Consider the following 23,008-nt stretch of genomic DNA (forward strand, 5'->3'; position numbering starts at 1 on the left):
AAAGGAAAAGGAAAAGGAAAAGGAAAAGGAAAAGGAAAAGAAGGGAAGGGAAGGGAGAGGAGAGGAGAGGGGAAAGAAGGGAGAGAGGGAAGAAAGTGAGGGAAGGAGGGAGGGAGGAAGGAATTAAAGGAAGGTGGGAGGAAGGGAGAGAGGGAAGGAAAAAGGGAGAGGGTGAAGGAAGGGAGGGAAGGAGGAAGGAAGGGAGGGAGGAAGGAAGGAAAGGAGGAAAAGAAAATAGCTAGCATTTATGAAGCACTTCAGAGTTTTCAAAATGCTTTACAAGTATTATTCAACTTTAGCTTCACAACAATCCTGGGAGATAGGGGATTATTATCCCCATTTTACAAATAAGAAAACTGAGGCAGACAGAGGCTAAGTGACTTGTTGAAAATCACACAGGTAGAAAGTATCTTAGGTTATCTTGACTCTGGGTCTAGGTCTCTATCCAATGACCCACCTAGATACCTAGTGCAAAACCTGGCACATAGTAAGTGCTTAATCAATATTTTTCCTGACATTCCTACTATGCCCATGCCAGGCACTGTGCTAGCCAGTGAGATACAAAGACAAAATTGAAATAAGTCCCTGCCCTCAAGTTTACATTCTACTGGAGCAAACAGACAGGTACATATATGTTTGCACAAAGTCAATATAAGATCATTTTTCTGGGGTGACTGTGGCATCTGAGAGATCAGGAGACAGTTGATCAGTTGGCTTATGATAAGAGAGTTTTGTAGGCACACACACACACACACACACACACACACACACACACACTGTTTAGATCCTGGGAGGATGTTTTTATTTGGTTTCTGCTCTCCTATCTCTGGTGCTCCTGCTCTCTCCCTTCCCTTCTAGTCTCAGCCCTGATTTAATATGACATGGTCCGGTTTTGTTTTGCTTTTTTCTGAAATCACAAATCGATGCCATCTGACAAGCTTGCTTTTCTTCCTCCTCTTATTAATTCTCAATTGTTGGCCAGAGGTATCTTGTGCCTCGGCTGCTGCCTCCCCAGGATGCAAGTGGTGGGAGAATGAGAAATCAATTAGGTACCAAGAAAACAGCCAAGACTGAAGTCAAACAATTACACCAGGTACTCACTCCAGAAGTAATTAAAGAGCTCTTCCAAGGAGATTCAGGGAAGATTGGGGGATGGTGGTGACCCAGAAAAACAACTCATTACCATTATTGCGCATGAATGGATGGCGGACACACAGGACCAGCTGCTTAGTTTCCTCTGGGGAATAAGTAAGTGATCAATCAGAAAACTTTACTGAAAATAGCTCTCTAGCCCCAGGCCCAATTCTGACTTCCATGTCTGGAGTAACTTTCTAGACAAAAATCACATTCATCCACAGGGGACTGGGATTCCACAAGGGACCTGAAAGTACAAATAATCTAAAAATCCTGCCAGTTGGTACCTTCCTTCTGAAGGATTCCAGGATCCTAGATCCAGAGCCAGAAGAGACCTTGGAGATTACGGAGTCCAACTTCCTCATTTCACAGATAAGGAAACCGAGGCTGAGAGAGACAAAGTAACTTACTCAAGGCTGCACAAGTGGCAAGCAGCAGAATCAGGATTTGAACCCAGGGCTCCAATGTTGAATCCAGGATTCTTGTCATCTACATCTTCATCAGATTCATTTTTTTGCCAGAGCATCTTAAAAAGCACCAAAATTCTTCTCTGATGTCCAACACCTTGGTGTCATGGAGGCCACCTGTTAGAAGGCTCTAACAATGGAATACTACTATGGCATGTCCTACCAGTCAGAGCAGGCTTACATTCAGGACTCATTGTGCTCCTCTTCTGAGGAATAATCAGCTAACAGTGGAGAGGTTTTGCTGTCTTAAAGTTAATCACTAGGGAAAGAAGTATGGATGGGCTACAATCTGAATCATCGACAGAAGGAGTGAGTGCCCACTTCAGTGACATAGAGATCATTTAGACAAGCTTGCAAAGAACCTTAACTAAGATATGTCAAAAGGGGCTTGTCATCTGTGGCTTAGGGGAGATTGGCACAATAAAGAAACCATGTATTTACTTTGAAGGATCAAAGGCTTAAGGCAAAAAAAAAGCATCAAAATGGCTTCACATAACAGCTAATGATAACAAAAATGACAATAATAGCTAAAAATAATAATAGCTAACATTTATATAGTACTTTAAGGTCTGAAAAGTGCTTTCTACATTTTATCTCACTTGATCTGTCCAACAACTCTGGAGAATGGGTGCTATTACTCCCATTTTACAGATAAGAAAAGTGAGGCAGGCAGCGGTCAAGTGACTTTCTCAGGATCATATAGCGGCTAAGTATCTGGACCAGATTTCATACTTAGGTCTGCCTGACTCCAAGTTCAGCACTTTGTCCCCCATATCACATTTGATGCTGCTTTTGAATTCTTTGTGAAGGTGGGCAGTTAAAGAAAAGAAGGGAAAGGGAGAGAAAAGAGAAGAAAGAACAATAGAGGATCTGATGAAATATGTTCAATCACAAAGCAATTTGTAAAAAAAATGTCAAACGTTGGGCATCTATACAAATTGACCTGTTAGGATGCTACACAAGTATTCAATGAATGAATGAAAAAGTATTTAGCGAGTGCTTGCTATGGGCACAACACTATACTACCCAAGAATAGCAACAACAACAACAAAAAAAAAAAAGATTGATGATCATCCCTGTTCCCAATGACCTCACATTGTAATGAGGGAAATCAAACATGTAGGAGATTTCAGTCCCAAGTCAGACAGAAAGGTCCCCTAGTCTTTGGAGGGCAACACCAACACAAATGGTCCAGCCTCTTCCTTATCGCCATTTCCACTGATAAAGTTATATATGCTTCTAGCACTGAACCATTTGAAGATGCTGAGGACTTTGGCAGTGGGACCACTATTTTGGGCTTCCTCTGAAGCTATGGCTCTGGCATCCACTGAAGCATTTCCAAGCTGCCTCTCCACAAGGCTTATTTCCCAGGAAGATGACTGGAGGGGTCAAGCTGGAAGCAGAGAAGGCGGACTGGCTGATGCTGGCACTCCCCAGGCTCTCACGATGACTGCCTATTGATGGCAGTGAATCAGCCGGTAATGGCAGCGGTGATGCTGAGGAATGTGGACCCTTCTCCCAAGTAACCAAAGATTAGCATCATCCAGTCTGGAAGCAGGCAGGGCCAGTGGTCCAGAGGACACTGCTATTTAAGGTTCTTAGGCTCAGAGTTCTGGAGGTTACGGCCATCAGAGTCCGAGGGGACAAAATGACCAAGATGGCGGCAGTGAGTGGACTTGCCTGTCATAGGTCACTTCTTGTCTCTTTCAGGGAGCTTTACTGATCCAGCTGGGCTGGGTTGCCTGCCCCATAGGTGGCGTTTTGCAAGGGATGGTTGGCCCTTCTCCATGGAAGTTGCTTCTCCAAAGGTCTTGGGGGGAGGGGGAGTAGAAATAGTCTAGTAGGAGAACCAGGAGTCTGAGTGGGGGAGGGGAGCTGCCTCTTCCAAGATCCATGAACTTAACAGCCAGCCAGTGGCAGTTGGCCAGCTGTTGGTGCTGGTCGGGGCAAAAAGGATGAGCCTCTCCGCCAAAGGCTGGATTACACTGAAATTTTGACAGGTTTTTGCTTACTTCCTTCTCGTATCCATACTTTCTTGAACTATTTGGGACATTTTGCAAAACCAAAGAAGGGCAGGCAAGTTCTTGCTGATTTGTGGAATGTGAGCGATGTGGACTCCTACTTCTTTTATCATCAGACACCGCAGAGTTTTCCTTTTGTATTTTCTTCTCTTTTCCAAATGTCTTCCAGAAGCTTCAGAACAATGAAATCCTCCTTTTAGCTTTTGTTGATGGTTTGCCTTGTGTATAGTACCTGCTTCCTCTTCATTTTTGGAGCCCAGAGCTGGGTCACTCATCCAGGACTGATTCCAAAAGGAACTTGTGCTTTGGAGGGGCAGAGCAAGGCGAGGAGCATCTGAAGGTACCTACCAGTCAGGAGCAACCTTTGAAAATGGGGCATATCTGTGCTCACTCTCTTAGAACCAAGAATGTCCAAAATGGCTAGGTCTCCATAGAAATCCTGACAGGGCAGGGGGGCCTCCGGAGCTTCTATTGATAATGGGTTCAAATGAGACAGTAATTATTTTTTTTTAAATCAGTCCAAAACAGTAACCAAATAGAATAGCAGATAGGCCTTTGGCTTGGGGTTTATAGGTGTTTCTGCTGAAAATCTTGGGCATCATAGGGTCTGGGAGAAAGTCCAAGGCCCACATGGCTAGCTATCCAGGGACTAGATGATCCAAAAGGTCATTTTCAGCCATAAACACCTCCATACTTCTAACAAGTATTTGTCAAAGAGTGATGAATACTCACCACTGTACTAAAGAGAAGATGGGGGGGGGGGAAGTACAACAGACTTCGGTTCTCCCATCATATAGATGACAGCCTCAGAGTAGCTACTTCTGTATTCTTTGGGATAGGAACAGAACTTGTTTCTCAGAACCTTCTCTTGGTATCGATCAGAACCTACATCCTGAGAGGTGAACCCCTAATTGTGAAGGAATGGACCCCAGCAGCTATCTGGTCCAGTCTTTACCTGAAAAAGAATACCCTCTATCACACACCTGCTTGCCACATGGTCACGTAGCCCCTCAAGGAAGGGGGAGCCTTCCCTGGGGCGGCTCTTGGATAGATGGTGGTCAACTCTCACCTCGCAGAATGGAAAGTCCTTGAGGACAAGGACTGTTTCATCTTTGTCTTTGTATCCCCAGTGCCCAGCTCAGTTACAGGCACACAGTAGGTGCTTTAATAATCGGTTAGAGATTTCTACTAGTTAGGGAGTTTTTCCTGACATGCATGCGCCTATTTCTGCCCTTGGGAGCCAAGCAGAATCAGTCTTCCAACAGCCTTTCATAAAGATGATGAAAGCTGTCTCATCCCACCACCACCACCACTGCCCAGTGCGGGGAAACTGTCCTGCTTCCTTCAGCTGAGCCTCAGACAGCATGGACTTAAGAGGCCCTTTTGTACCTGGGTGCCCACCAGCTCCTGAGGTTCTTAAATTGTGGTACCCAGAATGGAATCCAACATTTCCACTGTGGCCTGACCAGGGCAAAATGCAGGGAGAATACAACATCGCAGGCTCTAAATTGGAAGGACCTCAGAGGCCATCTAGTCCACCCCATAGACAAAAAAAAGTGCTTATAACACACCTGATGATGAGTGATCATCCAGCTGCTACTGAAGACCTCCAAGGAGGGGATCCCACCATCTCTCCAGGAAAGCCAGGACACTTGGGGTCAGCTTTAATTGTGAAGAAGTATGTGTCAAGACTACATGGGGCTCTTTTCAATCTCCACCATTGCTCCTGCTTCTGATCTCTGGGGGGCCAAGGGAAGCAAATCTGATCCCTTCGGCTACTCGAAGACAGCCGCCATGTCCCCCGATGAGTCTTCTCTCCTCCAGGCTAAACATGCCCAGCTTCTTCAGACAGACCTCCTGAGTCCTAGACTCAAGATACTTCCCTACTTTGGGCCCCCAGCTTTAGACATCCTCCAGCCCATGGTTGTCCTTCCTGACCTGCGGTGGCCATGATGGAACATACCACTCCAGTCAAGAACTATCAAGTCAATGGGCCATTCGACTATCTCTTCACTCTTCAACCTAGAAGCTATGTGACTCCAACTGCAGCCCCTTGTGGGTTCTTCCATCTTTGGGAGCTTGTAATTATCATGAAGGTAAGTCAGTCAGAAAGTGATTACTCACTGTTTTGGGTAGAAAAAGGGGGAATTCTTCTACCACCACCACCACCACCACCACTACTACTACTACCACTGCCCCTACTATCACTACAACTACTATTACTACTAAATTAGTTACTACCACTACTACTACTACTACTACCACTACTACTACTATTACTACTAAATTAGTTACTACCACTACTACTACTACTACTACTACTACTACTACTACTACTACTACTACTACTACTACTACTACTACTACTATTTCTACTATAATGAAATAATAAATAATAATAGCTTATATGTATAAATATAAAACACTATGTGTCAGGCACTGTGCTAAATGATTTGTAGATAAATCATCTGATAACTTAGCAGATTCTTGACCTATTGGAACAATTAGAATATCCTTGGGACCGCATCCACCTCAGGAGCCAGAAGTTTTCCATCTTTTCCTCAGAAGATGAAAAGGGTTTTTGTTTTAATGCCCATTCTCTTTAACAAGACAAAAGAGCAGCTGGTTCCCCAGAGCCCGGCTAGTAGATATAGAGCAGCCACCTGCCAAATTCTCCCATGGCCCATTCCCTTTTGCACATTCTTCTGAATTAACAGGACATGGGTCATTATGTATTGCCCTCTGTTCATTTATCCCAGTTTCCAAGGTCTAATTTGGACTCTCTCCTCTCTAAAGATGTGAAGGGAGGAGAGCATGGACAAATTCTTAGGGGGAAATATTTTTTCTCTCATTTGCACAAGGAAAAGAGTATTTATTTCTACTCATCGAATTATATGTAAAAAAATTTTCAAATTATCTTTTTTATTTTGTAAAGAATGATGGATAATATTTTGGGGGATAGATATTGAAGTGGGAGCAGCAATACAATGGAAAGATTTTTGGTTTCAGAGGAATAATATCTTGTGAGATATCAATTCTGCCACTAACTAACCCTATGACATGTGGCACCTCCTTTATCTTGGCCTCAGTTTCCTCATACACCAAAAACAGATCTGGCTTGGGATTCAAAAGTCTGGGTTTGAATCCTGTCTCTTATGATTGCTATTACTGTGATCTTAAACAAACCACTAGGACTCAGTTCCTTCATCTGTAAAATGGAGGTCCTCTGAGAACCCTTCCAGCTCTAAATATCTTGTCCTGGCAAGCAACAGTGGGCAGTGAAAAGAATATCAAAATGAGAGTCAGTGCTCTGGCTTTTTATCTTCCCTCTACCAGTTCTTACTTGTGGGACTTTAGACAAAGCATTATTGTACCTCAGTTTTCTCATCTGTAAAATGAATGTATTTGAACCAGATGACCTCTGAGGTGCCACCCATCTCTAGATCTGTGATCCTAAAGATTCCTATGTAGTTATTTGACCTTAACTTTCCCAAAATAAGTTAAAAAAAATAAAACAAGAGAATTTTATGTCAAATCATTCATAGTGATAGATTACTCTTATCCCATGGATAAGAAGGAGGCCCCACCTTTCTTATTTTTTTTTTGCTAGTCTCAGGTAAGTGCTTTTGTTATTATTTTTTAATTCTCTTCTCCAGCTCAGGACCTAGAACACAGTGGACACAATAAATGCTTTTGATTATTTGACTAAACGTGGTATCAAAGATTTAGAGCTGGAAAAGACATTGGGGACTATCAAGTCCAAACACCATGTTTTTAAGATGAGGAAATAAACTGAGGCACAGAAAAATTAGGTGATTTGTTCAGCATGACACAGATAGTGAGTACCCGATCAGATTGACAACCATGTCTTTTAATTCCAAGGAGGTGTCCTATCTAATCTTCCTTACTGCCTCAACAGATTAATTAATAGGTTCTAAGATTCATAAAATATAAAAACTCTGGATACACTGTTTTGTACTAGAGACAAAGTGTGATTCACAAACTAATCTCCCATTGCCCCCAAGATGATCTGATATACCCTTGTTACAAAAGTGTCATCCTGAAGGCACTAAACATCCTGTAAACATAGAAATAAGAAATACAAGGATGGAAAAAAACACAAACAGCTTTGTCCTGCAAGAACTGGAAGGTTTCTTCTAAATAATTTGGTCTAATTTCTTCCATCACAGATGAGGAAACTGAGCCCCAAAGAGGGGAAGGGATTTGTCCAAGGTCACACATATAGCTCATAAACAGAGGTAGAACAGGAACCCAGGTTCTCTGATTCTAAAGCTAGCCAGCCTACTTTCCACGGCTTCCCCCTGCCTCTCAAAATACCCAAAATGATTCCCCAATCGAAGGTCACAAACTTGGCACACAACTTTATGGGAAGAAGATGCTGAATGATTTCAGTTATAAACTAGATGAACCCAAAGAAGGAGAATATTGACCAAGCTCTTGCAAAGCCAGTGGGCTCTTCTAGGACCTAGTTCAGGCTTTGGAAATTCTTAGCCTTCACCAAGGGCATCTTCTCTCCACCAGCACAGTTCACATACCTCAAGAGGCAATCTTCACGAGTTTCTTTGGCCAACAAGGCTATACCATAGGAAGAGGTTGATTTTTTGGAGCTGGGATTTTTCAGAAACTTGGCCATTGTCATTTGTGGGCAATTTGTGGGCAAATGGGCAATCCATTTCCAGACCTACACTATACACTACACACTTCTCAGAAGGATAGTATTTGCCAGAGTTTGATTTTTGCCTACAGAGGCTGCAAGAACCCTTCCAAGACATGGGAAAGCCAGGTGAACCCACTAAGAAGTTTTTAAATCACCAGGTTAAAAAAATGACATCATTATGTCATTTGTCCAGAAGACTTGGTCAGGGGTGAAGAAGAGAAAGGGAGGAAGGGCTAAAAAGGAAACAGGAGGAGGGAAGGAGAAAGGGAGATTAAAAAATGAAGATAACAGAGCTAGATAAAGACATAGAGAGCATGTGGAATGTCTTTTCTAGAGCAGAGATTTTATAAACTCTCAGGGCTAGAAGGAACTCAGAGTCTGCCTACTCATAGGGTCACAGGCACTCCAAAAGTCATAAAGTCCAAGTCCCTCATCACACAGCAAGGAAGTATCTGGCCATGCACCATCTAATTACCTTACCTTGTACAGACTGGTATCACTTAAGGGTAAGTTCCTGGATGTCATCTAGGGACTCTGGCTCCTGAAACATATACCTCCCAGGATTCTTTCTACCCTGAACTTATTGGTCATATGGTACAGCCTTCCCTCTGGGTGAGATTTATGCTGAATTCCTCAGAAACCCTCATACTTTCTTTTGTTTCTGATGCCATGCCACTAAGAGAATGTTGGTATTAACAAGATGAGCCTTGACTTCCAGGGGAAACCTGGTGTCAGTACAAGAGACAATCAGCTCACTGTCCTCTGACTATTTAAACCATCGGGGGCTGCAGTTGGCAAATACTCATCATTGCCCCAAACCTTTCCTAGTGTAGGGGAGAGAATGCTGAAACTGGAGTCGAATCCCAGGCTTACTCTTAATTAACTGTTGCCTTGGGTGAGTCATGGCACTTTCCTATATAGCCTTGATTTTGTCATATATAAAAGAAGAAAATTGGAATTGATGACCTCAAAAAGGCCTGACCAAATGATCTTCTGCTTCCCTAATGGCTCTATGATCTCATAATCTTTGACTCAGTTTATCTGGGAATAAAGTTTTTAACCTTGAGACAGATTGACAGAAGCTAAGAATTTGAGTAACTGATGAATATTTTCTCATTCTTCCCTTGAGCCATGAGGGTTTTTAAGAAAAGCCAGCTATTGGGTAGGAGGAGGAGGAGCCTTTAAAAGAGGCAAACCCAAGTTCAGAAGCTTACCAGGCCATTTAGAGGGCATCTGTTTGGGGGCCCTGACTCCCAGAAAGAGAGGGGGGAAAAAAGAGTAGCAGTTCAAAAGCACAGCCTTAAATAGAGGCAACAAAAAATAGGAGCCCTGCTCCCTTGGGCCAGCAGTAACTCAGTCTACCCCAAATTAGAACAGAAGCTGGAGGGGAAGGTAGTCAGAAAAATGGTGAAGGGATTACAAACTATAGAACTCACACAAAACACAGAGACTCACTTTGATTTGTTTTGCTTTTCCCCCTCCTCCCCTCTTCTCCTTCCTTCCTTCTCTTCCCCAAATCTGCCTCTCTCTGTTTCTATCCATGTCTCTCTGTCTGAGTCTACCTTTCTCTCTTGTGTCTCCCTTTCTCTATCTCTTTCTGTGTCTCTTTCTTTCTCTGTTTGTCTCTGTCTCTGTCCATGTCTCTTCTGTCTCTCTCATTCTCTGTCTCTCTGTCTCTCTGTCTGTCTCTCCCTCTCCCTCTCCTGCTCCTTCTCCCTCTCTCTCTCTACTTCTCTCTCTCTCTCTCTCTCTCTCTCTCTTTCTCTCCCTCCCCCCCCCCCCCCCCCCCCCTTCCTTTCTTCTTTGCAGTGTTATTTACTTCATTGTGATCCGAACCATCTGGATTAAGAGCAAAGCCCACGATATGATCATCTCCAATTGCTCTGGTAAGTTTCCAGGATTCCTGCCACACTCCAAATTCTCAATTTGTTGTACTTGTGGGAGAAGTTTTCCTGCTGGGAATGTGGGAAATTGGGCATATCTAAAAGACTCTTTGTTGATCCCAGCATGAGGAATAGCCCCAAGTCAGTCAGGCTGCCTTGTCCTTAACAGGTGCTTTCCCTTCAGAGGCAAAGAAGGAAGGCCTGGCTTCAAAGCTTGTCTCTAATGTTAGCTATGGGACCCTGGGCAAGCCATTCATCTTTTTAGGGCCCTAAGCAGCTCTCTAAATCTCTAAGTTACAATACAGGATCTGATCACCGTGGGTGAAATGTGTTTTTCCACTGGAGATCCCTGGAGATCAGTGAAATCATATCTCCATCCTGGCAGCAGTGGCCCAGGAAGAGTTCATCCAGATGAACAACCAAACTTTGAAGCCATCACACATATAACAAAGCTTAGGAACAGATTTTCCATGCTTTGTTTGGACCCAGAGGCCAAAAAAATAAACTATGGCCTGCCCACACCAACCATACTGGTAAGACACTTCCTCAGAGACACACAACCCAAAGCCACCAGATCCTCTCCTCTGGCTACCCAACAGCTTCCATTCCCATGAAGGTGCTATGGGAGTAAAAGCTTGAAAGCATCACTGTGGGCAGACTGCAGGCATGGGATTCTTGTGTTCCTCCTTAGTCTCTTGGCCTTTCCTCAACAATGGATTTTCAAAAATGGACCACACTTAACTCTGGCCTATTCTCTATTGTCTCGATCCCCCCAATCCTTTCCAAATCAATGTGTAACTCATGTTAGCCCTGCTATGCTTTGCCAATACAACCCATTCTGGGCTTTCGTATTGGTATTCTCCCCAGTTCGCCCCCACACACTTCTTTATGAAATATAAATTTACTCCATTTTGTTTGTTTTCTCATTTTTCTTAATATTATCTCCTTTTCCCCCCTCTAGTTTGTATATATTTATACATACATATATATGTATATATATATATATATGTATGTATCTTGACATTTCATCCTATACAGTTTGTCATGTTCCCTCTAAGTAAACTTCTTCTAGTTACCCTGTTGATAATAACAATTTTTAATATTTGCCAATATCTTCTTTTCTTCTAGGGATACAAATTGATTGAACTTATTGGGTCCCTTAAAGAAAAAAAATCCCCCCCCCCCACTCTCTTAATTACCTTATGAAAATTCTCTTGCGTTCTGTGTTTGGGCAGCAAGCTCTCTGTTTAAGTCCAGTTTTTTCTTTATGAATGCTTGGAAGTCCTCAATTTTATTGAATGACCATACTTTCCCCTGCAAAAATACAGTTTTGCTGGATAGTTGATTCTTTATTGTAGACCCAGTTCTCTAGCTTTCCAGAATATTGTGTTCCATGCCTTCCAGTCCTTCAATGTAGATGCAGCCAGATCCTGTGTTATCCTAACTGTGATTCCCTGGTATATGAATGAATTCTTTTTAGCAGCTTGTAATATGTTTTCCTTGGTCTGGCAGTTTTTGAATTTGGCTATAATATTCCTGGAAGTTGTCAGTTGTGGATTAAATGTAGGAAGTGATGTGTGGCTTCTTTCAATTTCCACTTTTCCCTCTTGTTTGAGAATGCCAGGGTAGTTTTCTTGGATAATTTCCTGTAGGATGATGTCTAAACTTTTTCTTTTGTCATGATGTTCCAGTAAATCAATAATTCTTAAATTGTCTCTTCTAGATCTGTTCTCTAGATCTTTGGTGGAATCAATGAGGTGTTTCATATTCTCATTTTTCATTTTTTATTTTATCTTATATATTCTTGCTGCCTTGTGAAATCATTTGCTTCTAGTGATAGTGTTCTATTTTTTAAAGACTGAATTTCATCCCTGGATTTTTGGTCATCCTTCTCTTTCTGGTTTGATTTTCTTTGTAGATCATCTTTTGCCTTCTTTGCTTCATTTTCAAGCTGGTCAATTCTGGCTTTAAATACCTTATTTTCTCGTTTTAGTTCATGTATTTCCTTTTTCAAATTGTCTTCAGCCTCTCTTGATTGCTTTTTGAGTTCCTGAAGTTCTTGAGTTAATTGAATTTTGAGATCTTCCAAAGCCTGTGTCCAATTCACTGGAGCTTCCTCCTCTTCTTCTATTTCATTTGTTCTCTTTTCACTTCCTGGAAAGAAGCTGTCAATTGTCATTTCTTTTCTCCTTTTCTATTGCTTACTCATATTTTTTTCCTTCTCTGTTCTGCTGGTTTAAGCAGATGGATTTAATGAGCTTTGATGAAAGATCTTCCCCCAGCTTGCAAGGAGGTTTGTAGTTACTTTCTCTGCAGTCTATAGGGGAGGCTTCTTGTCTGTCCAATTGATGGGATTAAGCCTGTATTGATTGGATTAGTCTGTATTGCTTAATGTGCCCTGAGGCTAAAACTTAATGAGGAAAAAAAAAGTGAGAGGATAAGATGGAGTTTTTTTCACTGAGCTGTACAGCAGTAGGATCCCCATTCTCTGTTCTGCTATTTGACCTTGTTTTATTTCCTCTTGAAGTCCTTTGCTCTCTATCTCGATGTGGTAAAGCCAGGAGGTTTGGCTCCATCTAAGCCACCATCTTCCAAGCATTTTTCCTATGTTTCTCTGGCTTTCTCCAGCCACCTCCCCAGTGCCTGTGTTCAACTCCCCAAGTCTGGTACCAGCAAGGCCCTCTCTCCAGGCTGGTGCACCTGCCCATCCAAAGATATCAGAGGCCTCTGGAGACTCAACACAGCATGTGGAGGAGGAGTCCTGGGATGATCCTTCTATACCCTCAGACCTAACAGTTCAAGAATTCAAGCCTTTTTCTTGGTGTACCTCTTGAGCTATCCAGCAGTAGGATCCCCCTGCGCTGTCCCATTGTGAGATTTGGTCCTCTTTCTTCTCAAAATGCATTGTTTTCTATCTCTGTGTGGAAAGGGCACGGAGGTTTTAAGATTTGCTCTAAGTCTCCATCTTCCCAGAAAAAATGGGCATTGGTTTTGGGGTGGGACTGTGTGATGGGAAGGGGGTGTTAGGGAATTATACAATGAAGATACACGATGACCCTGCTCCTGAAGCAGCCTCTGAAGGCAAAAATAGAGGGGATAAGCTTCAAGAAATAACAAATCCCAGGTCAGTCCTTCTGGTGCTAGAGCTGGGGACTCTGCTGCACCCATTGTAACCACCAATCAGATGAAGAGTAATTGTCTGCGGCAAGAATTGGGCCCTCCTGACTCAGATTTCAACATTCCCTCCTGTGTCTCACAGTCTCATGCTAAAACCATGGAACCAATTCTTGAATCACCTTTGAATGTGTTCAGGAGAGACTCTAGAAGACAATGCCAGCACTATCTCCTCTGACAGCTCAATCTCTTTAAAGAATCAGACCCAAAAAACCTCCTATGATGGGCAGCCCCTCAGGAGCTAGGCAGGAAAAGACTGGGAGCAGCTAGCCACTTTGGGGGCTTTGCGTTGCCAGGGTGAGCTGGCCACATGGGAAAGGAGCTTTAAATTACAGGCAAAAGCCAGACTTAAACTTTGAATCTGGTGGCCAATGTCCAACTAGCCTCTGCACCTTCTGGGTTGCTAATACATTATGACAGCTGCTTGGGCTGCTTCTCCACCCTGCTCAGTCCCCATGGTGAGAGAGAAAGAGAGAATAATCCCTTTACCCTCCCAGTAACTGAGAATTCCTGGTTTAGGATTCTCTCTGGCTTAAGTTTCTTTAGATGCTCAAGGCAGGGGTCCTGCTGAATGGAATCTTCCAAGATGTCAAGGCCAGCTCAGGGGACAGGCACTGATGCAGTCATCTCCCAGTGCTGGTAGGAAAAGAGATGCTAGTTTTCATTTTAAATGGATTTCAATCCACCCCTGTCACTTTGATAAATCCACTCCTATTGCTCCAAAAGAACAAACTAAACCACAGGGAGGCTCGGGGCTTAGGAATCTGCCTGCTATCATGGGCCACTTGTGCAGATGCCTCCCCAAAGAGCTCTTGGTGAAATTGCCTCCCTGCCATGAAAAGTAAGAGCCTGCCATGCTTTTTAGCTGTGTTCCTCTGGCACTGTATGGTGACCACCCCTCAGACCCATCGCCTTTTTTGTTCTGAACCTGGGGGGCGATGATTTGGGGAAACCATTGGATCATGGTTTTAAATGAAGAAAATAAAACAGATGGACTTAGAAAGGGGACTAATTCTGTTGAAATACAATGATCAAAATATTTTTTTTAAAAAACTCAGTTCCCAAGCCCCTGATTAAGAATCCCCATGTGGCAGCCTGTTCTTTTTATTCTGTCCAGACAACTGTTATTCTTCCACTCAACCTGGTTAGGTGGGGAGAGAGCAGGGCTGCTCCATGTTGGGGATTCTAGAATATATGGTAAGAAAATCCATTTACCTTCTAACTGATTAAAAAGGAGATTCTGGAAGTGGATACTCTGTTGACCAATTCAAATGACAAATGAATATGTATAAGCTTCCTGAAACTCAGAGAGCTTCTTCCCCCATAGCCTCAAAGCCAGGAAATGCCTGAAATTGGAAGACAATTCTTGTCTGTTTGATTTGGTCCATTTTCTCTCCCATTTCCTTAAAGCATATCCTGATTATCCCCCAGATGCCAGTGACCTCTCTAAAAACATAGAGAAAAGACTGTGAAATTGGGACCCCTTGGGCTTAACCTATATCCCACCTCCATCCATCTTGGCTGTGTGACCTTGGGTAAGTCATTGGACTTGTTTTATGACTGAGGCAACTCTCTAAGCCTGTGTTTCAGAGAAGATACCAACCTGAATTAGTAAAAGGAGTTTATCCTCACTTAGGAGTTCCCTCTGTCACTAAAATGAGAGGCAAGTCCAGTCCCTCTCCTATTTAATAAGGTATATGTGTATATAAATATAAATGTATACAACATATATACATATATTCCAAATTATAATTCACATGAATATGTATATATGTACATATATATACATATATATATATGTAAATTTGAAAATACTTTTAGACATACTTATTTCCATACCAGCTATTTCCTCACTGAACAAAAGCTATTTGAAGACAAGAGTTTGTGTTGTAGTTTGTATTGTACCATGGGTTCAATCAAAAGTCATTAACGGTCTCTGAGCAGAGGACTAAGATGACCAGCCTTTGCATTAGGGCCATGAACTTGGCAGCTATGGGTTGGAGCATGAGCAAATTGAACTGAACTGAACTGAAGCACAGGAACTGCAAAACTGGACTTTCCTTGTCCCCAAGGGCTTAGACTCCAACCCATCTACTGTCAGATCCTAAGACTTTTAGAGCTCAAGTCTGAATTTCCTCTTTGCTCTTCTTCTACACAGAGGGAAAATTATGTTCCAGCTACAACCGAGGAGTCATCTCGAAGGCAAAAATCAAGGCAATCAAGTATAGCATCGTCATCATTTTTGGTAAGTGAACCACCATGATTTAGGGAATCTGAGATTTGTTGTGGGTTAGTGTTGTTCCATAATGGTCCACTCTTCATGACCCCATTTGCAGTTTTCTTGGCGGAGATACTGGCAAATTTTACCATTTCCTTCTCCAGCTCATTTGACAGATGAGGAAACTGAGGCAAACAGGATTAAGAGATTTGCCCAGAGTCACACAGTTAGGGAGTGTATGAGGCCAGATTTGAACTTGGGAAGGTGTGTCTTCCTGACTCCAGGACCCATGCTATATCCACTGCTTCAACTTGCTGCCCAATTTGGGAGCTACTTTACACAAATTCCAATGTGATCATTGGTAAAGGAAGGAGTGAAGAGAGAGAGAGAGAGAGCTCACAGTGAAAAGTGACATACAAAGGACTATAAAGCCTTGTCTTAGATGAGGAGAAACCATCCACATGTCTTCTCCATTGTTTTATGACTGCAAAATAGATTGTCCTGGGAAGCTGCATCATAAGGTTAGGGAAGTAAAGGGAGAGTCCTATATTTGATCTGAATTGATGATACCTTAAGAATAATAATTCTTAATGAAAATTTAAGTTCTTTACAATTTTTTGGCACTTTGAAAATTTTTATTTAATTAATTGATTTAGAATATTTTTCCATGGTTACAAGATTCATGTTCTTTCCCTCCCCTCTTCCCCCAATTCCATCTTAGCCAATGAGTAATTCCACTGGGTTTTACATATGTCATTGATCCAGACCTATTTCTATATTATTAATATTTGCAATGGGTGATTGCTTAGAGTCTACATCCCCAATCATATCCCCATCAACCCATGTGATCAAGCAGTTGTTTTTCTTTTGTGCTTCTGCTCCCACAGTTCTCTCTCTGGATATGGATACATTCTTTCTCATAAGTCCCTCAGAATTGGCCTGGATTCTTGCATTGCTGCTAGTAGAGAAGTCCGTTATGTTCGATTGTACCACAGTGTATTGGTCTCTGTGTACAATATTCTTCTGGATCTGGTCCTTTCACTCTGCGTCAATTCCTGGAGGTCATTCCAGTTCACATGGAATTCCTCCAGTTCTTTATTCCTTTGAGCACAAAAGTATTCCATCACCAACAGATACCACAATTTGTTTAGCCATTTCCCAGTGAAAGGGCATCCCCTCATTTTCCAATTTTTTGCCACCACAAAGAGCACAGCTATAAATATTTTTGTATAAGTTTTTTTCCTTAAGATCTCTTTGGGGTACAAACCCAGCAGTGCTATGGCTGGATCAAAGAGAAGACAGTCTTTTGAAGCCCTTTGAGCATAGTTCCAAATTGCTGTCCAGAATGATTGGATCAATTCACAGCTCCACCAGCAATGCATCAATGTCCCAATTTTGTCACACCCCCTCCAACATTTATTATTTTCCTTTGCTGTCATTTAAAAGTTTTATTTTATTTTGAATATTTTCTCATAGTTACATTTTTCATGTTCTTTCCCTCTCCCCCAAACCTCCTCAGCCCCCTGTAGCTGATGCACAATTCCACTGGGTTTTATGTGTATCATTGATCAAGACCTAATTCTGTATTACTGATAGTTGGACTAGAGTTATCTTTTAGCATCTACCTCCCCAATAAAATCCCCATCAGCCCATGTGTTCAAGCAGTTGTTTTTCTTTTGTGTTTCTCATCCCACAGTTCTTCCTCTGAATGTGGCTAGTTTTCTTTCTCATAAGTCCTTCAGCCTTGCTCAGGATCCTTGCATTGCTGCCAGTAGAGAAGTCCATTATGTTCGATTGTACCACAGTGTATCAGTCTCTGTATACAACATTCTCCTGGATCTGCTCCTTTCACTAGGCATCAATTCCTGGAGGTCATTCCAGTTCACATGGAATTCCTCCAGTTCTTTATTCCTTTGAGCACAATAGTATTCCATCACCAATAGATACCACAATTTGTTTAGCCATTCCCCAGTCAAAGGGCATTCCCTCATTTTCCAATTTTTTGCCACCACAAAGAGCGTGGCTATAAATATTTTTGTACAAGTCTTTTTCCTTATTATCTCTTTGGGGTTAATCAAAGCAGTGCTATGGCTGGATCAAAAGGTAGATAGTCAGTTAAAGCCCTTTGAGCATAGTTCCAAATTGCCATCCAGAATGATTGGATCAATTTACAACTCCACCAGCAATGCATCAATGTCCTAATTTTGCCACATCCCCTCCAACATTCACCTCTTTCCTTTACTGTCATGTTAGCTAATCTGCTAGGTGTGAGGTGGTGCCTCAGAGTTGTTTTGATTTGCATTTCTTTAATTATAAGAGATTTAGAACACTTTTTCATGTGCTTATTGAGAGTTCTGATTTCTTTATTTGAAAATTGCCTATTCATGTTCCTTGCCCATTTATCAGTTGGGGGGATGGCTTGCTTTTTTGTACAATTGATTTAGCTCCTTATTGAGTAATTAGACCTTTGTCAGGGGGTTTTGTTATAAAGACTTTTTCCCAATTTGTTGCTTCCCTTCTAATTTTGATTTCATTGGTGTTGTTTGTACAAAAACCTTTTTAATTTAGTGTAAATCAAAATGATTTATTTTACATTTTGTAATATTCTCTAACTTTTGCTTGGTCTTAAAATATTTTCTTTCCCATAAATCTGAAAGGTAAACTATTCTATGTTCACCTAAGTTACTTATAGTTTCCTTCTTTATATTCAAGTCATTCACCCATTCCGAATTTATCTTGGTATAGGTTATGAGATGTTGATCTAAATCTAATCTCTCCCATACTGTTTTCCAATTTTCCCAGCAGTTTTTGTCAAATAGTTCTTTATATTTTAAAGAAACTATGTAGCCAGAATTCATTAAGAATTTCCTCTCTGTAAAGCACTGTGCTCCACTATGGGAAACATATACTGTACAGGCAGAAAAAAAGGCAAAACCTGCCCTCAAGGGGCTTACATTCTAAGGTGAGAAGATAACACATAAAAGGAGGTTAAAGAGCCAGGTAAGTGAAGCCCTTGGAGCAGGGGAAGAATAGAGAAATTGGGGGGATAATGAATTAAAAATGCACAAGGACCTGGTTGGCCTGGGCCACCTCCTTAAAATGAGGGCAGCCTGGGGTGAGTGGAGAAAGCTTCCAGGGTAAAGAGGTGTCTCTTCCCTGGGAAAGAAAGGCCTATGGAGATGAGTCCACAGAGCAGCCTGGAAAAGGGTGAAAGGAGTGAAGAGATGAGCCAATAGGGCATAGTGGACAGAGATCTGGAATTTGATTCTGGAAGACCTGGGCTCAAATCTTGCTCTCAGTACTTGCTGGCAATTTATTTGTACCTGGGGAAATCAAGCCGACTTTCTGAGCTTCAGACAACTCTCTTAAGATTCTCAGGTTCTAGACAGATTGGTGAAGACCATTCCCACAGAGAAGTAACACCCCACTCCTAACAGGGACAGGTACATTTAGTGTAGGCGATAGGCACACACAGCACAAATGTATAGCCACACATATACGTGACATACACATACACATGACACCCACAATAGTAACTCAGTCCTACAAGACACAAGTTTATGGCTATGCCAAGTGGACTCCAGATGTGGATTCATTCTACCAGTGCCTCTGAACTTGGTCTTTTCCCCATCACCCCACAGCCTCTCCTCCCAGTATCATCTCTTTCCAAGACTCCAGAATGTTTACTGGGGTCCCAGCCCACTTAGGATGACCCAACTGCAATGGAACTTGGATCAAATCAAACTCTTAAAGAACACACTTCATAAAGAAAGTGATGGGAGGAAAGAAAGGAGGGTACATTCTCCTATCTTGTTGGCAGTCAGCATTTCCTTCCCCCACTTCTAGGATAGCCATTGTTCCTGGAATTTCAACTGGCAGAGGGTTGGCATCTTCTCTGGCATGTCTAGTCTAAGCTGCCTGAAGTGCTGAGTCTTGAAGGGATTGTCCATGGTCATAGAGGGGGCATTGGGCTTCCTGGCTTCCATGTTGGTACTCTATCCACCATTCCCAGTTTCCCACTTTCCTGAGGTGATCTACTGAAAATCAGATCGGAATGACCAGAATGCCCCTCTCCCCTACCCTTCCTTGTCCAGCCACCTTCCATTCTCTAAGTACCTTTCATGCTGCCCCTGCCTTATCTTCTCAATACAACAGAAAGTACATCATCATTGCAAATGGAGTCCTAAATTAGGGTGAAAGAAGCCTCAGCCCAGGGCTCTAACATGGGGTAGGAGGGAAGGGATGCTTCCCACCCAAGTTAGTTAGTACTCCATGTACTATTCTTCCACTGACCTACAGTCCTACGGTCGCCTCTGTTCTCCAATCACCATTCCCAGGTCCCATCATCATGGTGGTGATGCTGATCATAAAGTCCTCTGGGCCCTCCCCTTTGCACCACTTCCTACCCTTGCCCCAGTGGAAAATTCCTCATCCTGGTTCTGACTGAAATCATTTATCGAGCCCCCAATATGTGTAAGGAACTTAAATAGGCTTTTGGAAAGTGAAGAGCTGGAGTTCTCCCTCCCTAATATGAGCATGACAAGGAAGAAAACCAGGACTCCCGGCTCTTCTCCAGTTTGATTTTTAAAGTATTTGGGTCCTGGAGGCTCCCAGCATGCTCCTCTCTTGGCATGAAAACCTGTGAAAGCCTCAAAGCTTCTCTGCCTCAGAAGATATTGGACAAATGCTAACTTAAGGGCACAGCGAAAGGGAAGGCATGGGAGTGTGGAGAGGGGGAGAACCTCAAAGCAAGGAAAACAGAGAAGGGGGGAGAAACCCTGCCCAATGCCAAGCTGATCTGGAGGCTCAAATATTGATGTGCTGCCAAGGTTTCAAAGTTGTTTAGGAGAGGTCCCCAGTTTTAGATTAAAGACTTTCCCTCCTCGATATTCACAGAGCTGGATCCAGCTTTCCTGGGAATTGAGGAGAAAAAGCTTCAGGGTGGAGAAGATCTTTTTAATAGGAAATTGCCCCCTTGCCCAGAGTCCTGGAGAAAATTGGCCCCTTTGGTCAAAAAGCAGCTTTGACCTTCTAAGCCAATAGCAAGTCCTATAGGGAGAGATGGATTGGTTTAGAAAATATTACCCTGCCTGGCATCTATGTAGGAGGTTAAGATGTGAAGGGGGCACTTGACCATTGTCAGCCCAGATGAACAGGATCCCCATTTTATAGATGAGGAAACTGAGGATCAGAGAGAAGAAGGAGTTAGCCCAAAGTCCCCGAGAGCTGCAGAGCCAGGACTTGATCCTGGGTCTCCTGACCCCAAGTCCAAAACTCTTCGGGAAGCTGGGAACCAATCCAGCCAGCCATGAAAAAGCACTGAGCCAGCCACATTTCTAATCCTCGCTACCGGGGAGCCTACCCAGATGTGTGAGCAGCAGCGGGCTAAAGCAGATGGGGAGTGCGCCCCACCGTCTGACACCACAAGGCCACCCAAGGGCTCAACGAGTTCAGGCTGGAAACGGAGGAAGGTGGCACTTTAAACAAGATCAATATTGGGATTGGGGCCGTGAGTGCCCAAGGGAGACAGGGAGAACCAGCATAAAAAAAAGACAGTCCTTGCCCCCAAGAAGTTTGCATCCTTTACAGAGACACAACATGTATGTATACATGTGTATATAAACTTAAATATACATGCATAAACACATTATAAACAAACCTATTATCGACATAAGAAGGTAGCTGAGTGGCTCAGTGGATTGAAAGACAGCCAGTCCCAGAGATGGGAGGTCCTGGGTTCAAATCTGACCTCAGACACTTCCTAGCTGTGTGACCCTGGTCAAGTCACTTAACCCCCATTGCTTAGCCCTTACCACTCTTCTGCCTTAGAACCAATACATAACATAAAAAAAAAAATGAACACTTATCAACACATGAGTTTATATATGTATATATCTGGGCATATATATATGCATGTAGATCTATAGTACACCTGTGTGGCTTGTGTTACATGTATGTACCATGTATCACAATGTGCCTACCTAATGCACCTTGTGATATATACACACCCATATGTAAAATAGACACGTGTATAAAATGTACATGTGTGTATATTTACATGTACCACACCCCACACACCCCACCAGATGATCAGGCCTGGGTAAGGAGGGCAGGGGAAATGGGCCATTTAGGAGCCAGAGAGCTGGGGGGGCCCTGAAGAATCGGGGCGTTGAACCCTTTCATTTTGGCCGGGAGCTTAAAGGATGGGCCCCAAAGCCCCCATTCGAACTCTCCTGACTGCATTAGGTGTCGGGTGCCTTAAAAGGAAAAGGGTCCCTTCGAGTCTGTGGCACTTGGCAGACTGCAAGAAACGAGGAGCTTTTCAGAGCGCAGGACTTGGGACCTAAAGCGCCCACCCAGCCCGCCGAGCACGGCAGGCTTGGCTGTGTTCTGAAAATGGTGATTCTGCGACCTCCCCCGGCCACACACACGGCGGCTGGACAATCTGCAAGGGAGGACAGAGGCTGCTGAGGTCCTCAGGCTCGAGGGGTTTTCCTCTGGGACTCCCAGAAGAGTTTTGTTATCGTTGGGCTTAAACGTCCCATTCATGTCTGTCCCGTGTCCATGTCTTTGCCCCAGTGCTGAAACGCAGAGGATGCTGCTCTGTAAGTGTCCCCTTAATACAAAGAACTGGTTTGGTTTGGTTTTAAACCCTCATCTTCTCTCCTAGAATCAGTACTGTGTATTGGCTCCAAGGCAGAAGAGTGGTGAGGGCTGGGCAGTGGGGGTCAAGTGACTTGCCCAGGGTCACCCAGCTGGGAAGAATCTGAGGCTGGTTTGAACCCAGAACCTCCCATCTTTGGGCCTGGTTCTCAATCCACTGAGCCACCCAGCTACCCCGTCCCCCAAAGAATTAGTTAAAATAGAAAACTACCAGGTGCTCGTACCCCACAGGAGCTCTGCTCTGCCTGCTCGTCCTCCTTTGGCATAAATAAACAGAAGTAAGATTCACCCAAGCCTCAATAATTCCACATACCTGAGGGTCAGAAGCAGTGCGGCTGTCTCACTCTAGTGTCGGTCTCTCTGCTAGGCCAGATCGCAGCCCGTCTCTTCCTTCCTGTCCTACATAACGCTTTCTCATCTCTTCCCACAAATGCGAAGAGGGAGGTTTGTGCCTCTCTCTCTGTCTCTCTCTCTCTCTCTCTCTCTCTCTCTCTCTCTCTCTCTCTCTCTCTCTGTCTTTATCTTTCTCTGTCTCTCTCTCTCTCTGTCTCTGTCTCTCTCTCTCTGTCTCTCTCTCTGTCTCTCTCTCTCTCTGTCTCTGTCTCTCTCTGTCTCTCTCTGTCTCTCTCTCTCTCTCTGTCTTTCTCTCTCTCTCTGTCTCTCTCTCTCTCTCTGTCTTTCTCTCTCTCTCTCTGTCTCTCTCTCTCTGTCTTTCTCTCTCTGTCTCTTTCTCTGTCTCTCTCTGTCTCTGTCTGTCTGTCTGTCTGTCT

General features: G+C 43.3%; 1 protein-coding gene across 1 annotated transcript in view; it reads left to right on the forward strand.

Annotated features, from left to right (window-relative positions):
- The window catches only part of NPSR1 (neuropeptide S receptor 1), a 182,620-nt gene that overhangs the window by 154,994 nt on the left and 4,618 nt on the right, over positions 1-23,008 (forward strand). Inside the window, exons 6-7 of the mRNA XM_044675626.1 lie at positions 10,110-10,186; positions 15,516-15,602. Of these exons, the coding sequence (XP_044531561.1) occupies positions 10,110-10,186; positions 15,516-15,602 (164 nt within the window). The remainder of the gene's footprint in view (positions 1-10,109; positions 10,187-15,515; positions 15,603-23,008) is intronic.

This window comes from Gracilinanus agilis, chromosome 1, assembly GCF_016433145.1.
Source record: "Gracilinanus agilis isolate LMUSP501 chromosome 1, AgileGrace, whole genome shotgun sequence".
Taxonomy (NCBI): domain Eukaryota; kingdom Metazoa; phylum Chordata; class Mammalia; order Didelphimorphia; family Didelphidae; genus Gracilinanus; species Gracilinanus agilis.